We start from the raw sequence: 8,248 nt of genomic DNA, 5'->3' as shown, positions 1-8,248 counted from the left end.
AACCATGGTGTCCACACGTTGGAACCGACTTGTGTTTGAGTTACAACCATGGAGAGCAAATGCACATGTGACAAGCGCAGTGGCACAAGCGGCCAGTGAGTGCAGTGACACGAGCGATCGATGAGCGCAGGTGGAGGAGATGCCACCACACAAGCACGAGAAACCGAGGATAAGCACGAGCCGTCGGTGAGAGCATCGGATACGACATGTGCGCATGTTGTCCTTTTTTGATGTATTTTCCCGTGTGTTTAACTTAAAAAAAAATCAATGAACGGTTAGAAAAAAGCTAAGTCGGACATTTGACAACCGACTGATCCAAATTTGGGCCGACTGACCGACGGCTAGCACCGTCCTTTTAAGGAGTAACATTTTTTGAGTAAAGCCCAAGAAGGGAAATACTTCCCCTCAACCGATGGATAAGTTGGCTTCTTCCGCCACCTTCTTTGAACGAGCGTGTCCAGTAAGGGCCCTCATCGCTGTCACATCAAACCTTGTTCCAACAGATGCGGTCGCAAAGCTCGCAGCGGGCGACCGACCTTTTTCTTGCGACATCTTTCATGTTGTAAAAAAGTTTTCTGCAACATTAACTCTATTGCAAAAAAAATCTGCAAATGTTTCTATAACATGATCTTTGTTGCAAAAAGTTATGCAACATCACCTCTATTGCAAAGATTTTTACAATACAACCTATGTTATAAATGTTTTTGTAATACTGTCCTTGTTGCAATTGATGTGACGATAGATCGGATGGTCATCCCGCATCCGTCGAATGGCCAGCCAGACGGCGGATGATTTTCACTTATCGGCCGGCCGACGCGTCCAAGAAAGAAAAGAACCTATCAATTTTCTTTGAGCTAAAGAACCTACCAGCTACACGTATCGCACCCTTCTCCCATACACCCGTTGAAGGCCAACAAACGCACGCCGTGCCCCACGCTTCATCACACTTCACGCATCACACTCGTACGCTTGTCTACTTCGTCCCCCTCACCGGCGACCCACCCATCCACTGATGGCGGCGACGGCGGCCGCTAGGGGCGCCGCTTCTCGCTCCCCTCTCCTCCTCCACCACCACCACCGACTCCCTCAGGTCGACTGCCGAAACTCTCGCTTCCTCCTGCCTCCCTCCCCCACCCCTCTTCCGCAAGTGCAGGAGCATGCCACCGTCTCCGGACTCGCTTTGACGCGAGCTTGAGTTTTCGATTCTGTCCCGTAACGGAAGCCGCCTCGAACTAATTCGGGGTTTTATTGGCTTGTTGCAGGTTCCATCCGGTGGGGGAGGTTCGCTGAGGGTGGGCGCGCTCGGGGCCGGACGGGATAGGAGACGACGGGTCCGGGGAGGGGTTAGGGTTTTCGCGCGCTACTCCTCCCAGGCACAAGACTTCTCTAGTCGACTCCAAGGTAATTTAATGACTTATCGCGGCGTCTGTGACTGATTATTTCATTCCCTGCAGAAATGGCTAGGTAATTTCCATACGAGTGATACGAAAATGAACATAGATATGTTTTTTTTTACCTCTGGCGATGGTTGTAATTTTGGTGTGATGTTGATGACTGTTTGAGGTGGATAAGTGGTACTAAGAGTAATTTGGTGATGGAGTAATACAGGGACATGGGTTGAATGTGTGGAGTTCAGTTTGCCATTGTCTGAAAAACTTACCTTTGAGGTTTCCAATTTTTTGTCCAATTGCAGATAGAGCTGGCGAATTGCCGAAATTAGTTGAGGATCTTCTCCAGACGTCGATTAGCACAGGGCCTCGAGGTGTCTTTAGGATGGGGCAAGGGATCCAAGTTCTCCTTGGGGTTGGTGGGGAGTGGCTAAACGACTTCTCGAAGGTTGTTGATCGTTTTGTTCTTCTTATTTTATTTCTGTAATATTGGTGTGAATGAAAATATAAATGCTCTTCATACATTTAAAAAATGACAGACAACCCACACAGTTGTAGATGATTAATATAGTGTGTTTTCTGATGCATTTGGTGGCATGTAATTAATCATACAAGCATAACTGATAATAACATTAACAAAGATGAGCACACGTGGATTCATTCAATTCTTTTAAATTTATTCTAGTCACAATGCCGTCCCTGTTGCTGAAATCAGTTGTAATATAATCATACCATATTACATACTCATTGTACCTTCTAGTTTTCTCCGACGTTTTCTTTTGTTTATGTAAATAGCTTATTATGGATCAAAATTACTAACTTGATGACAGCCCAAATCAACTGAAAACCTTTCATGAATTACTTGCTCTATACCTAATCATATTTTTTGAAAAGAAACTAATTATAAATTTATGAAACTCTTGTTCTGATAAGAGTTACTCTACTTATCTGTGAGCATTATTCCATGTCTGTCTCTGCTTATGTTGTCCCCTCGGTTCACTACCATATTACGTACATTAAATTGAGCTGGAAACAAATGGCAGTCACCAGTATTAGGTTGTTGAGTGCAGGTTCTTCATTTCGAAATGAATTGCTTGGAATATGTAAAATTTAGGTCGAGCCTACCATGTCATCTCAAGTTGACTTTCAAGCCACTGGACAAAATATCACTGCATGTGCATGCCCCACATATGTGCTTGCACAGGCGTATGCAGGCATATTGAGGACCCCCAAATGGTCACAGGGCATTGATACATTTAACGTCAAGCTGCTGAAGTACTGGTGGGTTGAGTTCGGTTAGGTTGCAACTTGTAAGGAAGAATATAAGATATTGCTGTATTGAGGCCTACTCTTTATAGAAGATGGTGATGTTTGCTTTGGGTTGGTTTTGCACAATTTTCAGGTTTAATTGATGCAGCTATTAGTGGTCTTGGTTTCAGCAGACTTTTTTATATTACTATGTTGTCAATCTAATGCAGACAGCTAACACATCAGAAGGAATTCCAGCTCAGATGCGGCTCGGTTTGCTTTCTCCTCTTTACCTCAGAAGGCTTTTTGAACGCATGGGTGCAACTTATATCAAGCTAGGTCAGGTAAGGGCATGTTCATACTTTATACTACCATGAAGAAATTAGGTTTACACCAAAATTACATGTATACCTATGTGTCAGAAAAGAAATTTGCTGAAGCGGGTCTCGGAAAAGGGTGTTTGGTTGGTTTCAGCTTTTTTCATGGGAAGCCACTATGGAAGCCCACCAAACAGGGCCTAAGTTGTATAACTAAGAATCCATATTCACACGCCATCCATCTAAATTTCTAATGACGATTAGAGTTTTTCGAAGGGTACCATATGGAAATTTTGAGAGCACATGACCTTTTTGGGGGTGGTGTTTTGGGCAGGTGCAGAGAGAAGTTTTCTTTTCCATTCATAATCATATGCTGTGTCTGATGATTTGGCCTGCATAGTCAACTGACTGCGTGGTTGTGCAGTTCATAGCATCTGCACCAACTTTCTTTCCTGCAGAATATGTTGAAGAATTCCAGAACTGTTTTGACCGAGCACCACCTGTTCCTTATAGTGAGATCGAGTCGATATTGCGCGAGGAGTTGCAGCGGCCATTGGATAGTGTATATGAGTACATTGATCCCGTGCCAATAGCATCTGCTTCAATAGCACAGGTTTCTGTTGGTGGCATCTGAATTGCCTTCTTCAGTCTAGCATCAAAGTATTGAGGTATCTTTATTATCATCCAGGTTCATGGGGCTAGGTTGAAGAGCTCTCAGAAGGATGTGGTCATTAAAGTCCTGAAGCCTGGAATTGAAGATACTTTGGTCGCCGATCTGAACTTTATCTATCTCGTTGCACGTGTTTTGGAGTTTCTAAGCCCTGAATTAGAGAGGACATCACTGGTAAGAGACCTCTTAATCATAGTCCCCATACGTGGACATCCTTGATTTTTTGGTCACATAAAAATATGTTAGTAAAGTTGAATACTCTCTGTTTTAAAATAACAACCATGCAGTCTGTTTTTTCAATTGAGGGGTAAACCTTATTTTTATACAGAATGATTGTTGAGACGAAATTCCAATAAAACTGAAGTTTATGTCCTTTTTAAGGTTTCGTGCGTAGCATATTTATTTGTATTTTGGTTTGATTATGCAGCTTGCAAAACTTGCCAATGAACAAACTTGCTCCTATGAGCATTTGCTTGTTTTGTTTTGAAAAGACCGAGTGAAGATACAATGATGTAGATGAGTATGAGTGAATTGGTCACTGTGATAGAGTGATTGCATTTAGGTATATCAAACAATACACTTTACATCAACAAATCCAGAGTATTGCATTAACCAGAACACTACAATGAGTTCTTTTTTTCCATGAAAGTTACAGCAAATTTGTCTCGGAAAGAATTTGATTCTGCAAATAACTCACACACCATAGTATTTTGTGGTTCATGCATGTCAAGATAACAGATAGCGTTGTGAAAATATTAGACATGTTTCTGTATTTTTGGAGGTCAACATTTTGTGATGCCGTTGAGTTAGATAATGCAAACTGGAAGTATATATTACTCAATTCTGCGATGCACTGCAAAAAAAGGGATGCTCTATATATTATTTTCTTAGGTAGCTATCATCAAGGACATAAAGGAATCAATGCTTGAGGAAGTTGATTTTAGAAAGGAGGCTGTAAATATGGAAGCTTTCCAAAGATACATCGAAGCAATGGGATTTGATAAGCAGGCGAAATCTCCATTTGTGTATCAGCACTGTAGCACAAAGCGTGTCTTAACTATGGAAAGATTGTATGGTGTTCCACTCACCGATCTTGATTCTATAAGGTCTCTTGTTCCTGATCCTGAGTTGACTTTAGTCACTGCCCTCAATGTCTGGTATGTTTCACTTCCACTAGCTGCCTCGGTTTGTCTTCTGATATAACAATTGATTTGGATAATTACGTGGTAGTAGTCAAGCCTTGGTATAAGCATATCGATAGATCCACATAATGTGCAGGTTTGGAAGCTTGATTTCATGTGAATCCTTCCATGCGGATGTGCATGCAGGAAACCTATGGTTGCTTCGTGATGGACGTGTTGGATTTATTGATTTTGGTATGCTTTAAGACTTAAGTTCCTCCTACAGTGATCTTACTATTGCCATTTAGCAGGCATTATGTTCTCATTGAATTTGTGATAGTCTTTACTTATTAGCACTTAGCCATAACATCTTGTGAACAAAGTATAATAATATTAGTTAATAGTTAATATACTTAACAGGAATTGTTGGTCGAATATCCTCAAGGACATGGGCTGCTATGGAGATCTTTTTGGCTTCTTTCGCAACTGAGGATTACAATGCTATGGCATCGGCCCTTTCCGAAATGGGTGCTACAGGGAATGATATAGATGTTGACTCCTTTGCAAAGGACTTGCAAAAGATATTCTCATCGCTACAGGTAATGTCTACTGAAGGGCACAAGGGTACTTCTTTTTATCACCAACAGAAAGATACTTGATTTGATATTCGAAAGGCTTGATCAGCCTTATTGCCTGTGGATGGTGTGCTTTAATGAAGAGGCATCCTGCCAAAGTCCCAAAAGTATAAAACTCGATGCCAGAGCAGACCTGGCCTGAATACTTGTGGCGCTCAATTTGGATTTAGGTAGCTTATGTGGAGCAGCTAATGTGGCTAGCCTTGTAGTATTTCTTAAGTAATTGACATCCCATTGTACTAGTTCATTTTATGGTGCATGATACTAATGCATTCTTGTTTGTGAAGCAGGAGTTGGATACTGAAATTATAGTGGCAGCTGCAAGAAGTTCTGATGCTACAGCTGTATCCGCTAATGTTGTTGTAGACGAGAGGCAGATGAATGCACTGTTTCTTGATCTGGTGAGCTTCTTGATTTTCTGGTCCTATCGAAAGAACACGATGTAGAACTACAAACAAAATGTTCAAGTAGAGTTTTATGAAATGTCATTCCTCCCGTTGCTAGTATTCCTTATTGTGACACATTTTCCGATATAGTCAATAGTTAGGGAGATATGCAGATCCGTAGATCTATTCTTGTTTTTTCTTTTGAAACTCGATCAGTAGGCATATTCTTATCTTTTGGACTGCAGTTCAAAATGTTTTGCACTCCGAACTGCTAAGTCCAACCCACGAGCTCAACAAGATCGGGTGCAATTTCATCTGGCATGATGACATCAACAACACGTCGGGTGGGCTGGTCAACTATCCATGGTTTGTCGCTCGAAATCGCTTGGCCACCTTGGCCTTGCTGGTCTGGATAAATTTGGTCAGGCGCTGAGGATGAGATGGGCTTGGTTCCAGTGGACCGATCCCGAGCGGCTGTGGGTGCGCTCCACCTTGCCATGTGATGATTCAGATATGGATTTTTTCGGGCATCGACCACTGTCACAATTGGAAATGGCGCAATGACTCTGTTCTGGCATGACAACTTGAGTGACAAAGGTCCACTCAAGTCTTACACCCCCGAGCCGTATAGAAGCGCCACTACGAAGCAAAGGTCAGTTATGAAGGGGCTTCAGGATGATAACTGGATTCGAGCCATAGCAGGCATGCACACCCCATCCCAGCTATACGAGTTTGCCAACCTTTGGACTTCGTTGGCTCGCACGAACCTTGACCCTGATCGGGATGACATCATCTCCTGGAAATGGACTTCCAGCGGCGTCTACTCTTCGGCCTCTGACTGTGCTCTTCAATTCCACGGACCTCACCTCAAGTTCCTGTCTTCAAAGATCTATTCGGCACATGCTGAGCCAAAATGCAAGTTCTTCTCCTGTATCGTTCTTCATGGTAGAATCCTCACTGCCGACGTGCTTGCCATCCGTGTGTGGCCGCATGCCCTTGAGACTGCCGTGCATCTCTGCAAAGACTGCCCCTTTTCCCAGGCTGTCTGAAGCAAGTTCAAGCTTGGACTGGTGAGATCATCCAGGCTACTACCGTCCAGGGCACAACCCAGGGGGTCTCAGATTGGTGGGAGACCATGATCTGCACCAAAAGAGTTTAAGAAGCACCACATGGGGAGACCTCTCTACACATTTTGGAACATCTGAAAGGAAAGAACCGTCACACTTTTAATGGGATCCGCTTAACCCTCCCGGAGGTTGCCGCGCTGGCCTTCAAGGGCATATAGCAGCGTCACATGGCATTTGGCCACGCAAGGGCAAGTGAGGGTATCGGTTAGACTCATGCGTTTTTTCTTATGTTTCTGGAGTCCTGATGAGTCCCTTAGTCATGCGTTTCACAATCTTATCACATTTCTGTACAAAAAACTTTCTATTCTTCTAATATGAAAAGGCAGAGCTCCTGCCGGTTTCTCGAAAAAAAGAACTAAGTATAGGCTCCTTCCTTTTAGTTTTCCAAAATATTGTTCTATCCTTTTATGACCTGCCCTATTTAAGCCGGATAAAAGATGGCATTTTTTTTTGAACCGGGCTCTTACCCATTTCCATTACTTGGACATCACGGAAATACATCAGTCTGAGAAACCTTAGAAAGGAAACATGAAAGATGACATTCTGAGATGCACATGCTGTTTAATAATTGAGTATCAATTGCAGATTTGAATCCCGAGTAGGATATATTGTTCTTGGAGAACAAAATAAACTAAGCTAACTTTTTTGTTGTTGCATCTCCCAGGTAAGGGTTAGCGAGTCATACGGGCTGAAATTTCCTAGGGAATTCGCTCTTCTCATGAAGCAGCTTCTTTATTTTGATCGGTACACGAGACTGCTGGCTCCCAGCATGAACATGCTGAGAGATGAGAGGATTAACATCACTTCCAGCAAGCAGACCAGAGAATGAATTGGTTCTAGTGTCCATCATTTGAGGAATTGTTGCAAGACATGGACAAGTGACATTGTGACAAGCTTATGTAACCATGCTAGAACTGTATATAATTTCATACGACCAGCATAGAAGTGAACCACGTAAGAGCAGACATAACACTGGCTCCTGTTGTGGAACTTAGGCATCTTGGAGCAGAAATTGCTTTTGGATGTCGGCCTCCATTGAGCCAGGAATTTGAAAAATATAAAATCATACTCCCTCCGTCTCAAAATAAGTGTCGTAGATTTAATAGTAAACATTTCTGCTTCGGTACACCTTCACTAAACATATCAAGGGCTTAGATTAAACGATACCTTTTGTTATGAAAGGTATGATGGTCTTATTTTAAAAAGAGCATATGCCCGTCCACGTCGAAAATCCCATCCGTCCCTGTACGGGTATGTGCTGAGCCACGGGAGGCGTTGAGCCGCGAGTCAGAGACGGCTCATGACCGCGGCAGGCTGGACCCACCTTGCCAGTGCGGGCCAGCAGGCGGCCATGGT

At 43.1% G+C, this 8,248-nt stretch overlaps 1 protein-coding gene across 1 annotated transcript; it reads left to right on the top strand.

Moving 5' to 3' along the window:
- Nucleotides 1–899: 899 nt before the first annotated feature.
- LOC123407266 (uncharacterized aarF domain-containing protein kinase At5g05200, chloroplastic) lies at nt 900–7,960 on the top strand. The gene is made up of 11 exons (XM_045100366.1): nt 900–1,090; nt 1,263–1,401; nt 1,694–1,836; nt 2,867–2,980; nt 3,378–3,566; nt 3,642–3,797; nt 4,515–4,780; nt 4,902–4,999; nt 5,165–5,343; nt 5,670–5,780; nt 7,557–7,960. Exons 1-11 carry the CDS (start codon nt 1,013–1,015, stop codon nt 7,719–7,721), a joined length of 1,638 nt encoding a protein of 545 aa, XP_044956301.1. The 5' UTR covers nt 900–1,012; the 3' UTR covers nt 7,722–7,960.
- The last annotated feature ends 288 nt before the right edge of the window (nt 7,961–8,248 follow it).

Source organism: Hordeum vulgare, chromosome 7H (genome assembly GCF_904849725.1).
Source record: "Hordeum vulgare subsp. vulgare chromosome 7H, MorexV3_pseudomolecules_assembly, whole genome shotgun sequence".
Lineage (NCBI taxonomy): Eukaryota > Viridiplantae > Streptophyta > Magnoliopsida > Poales > Poaceae > Hordeum > Hordeum vulgare.
Note: the sequence above shows the minus strand (reverse complement) of the source record. Positions and strands in the feature narration are given on the sequence as shown.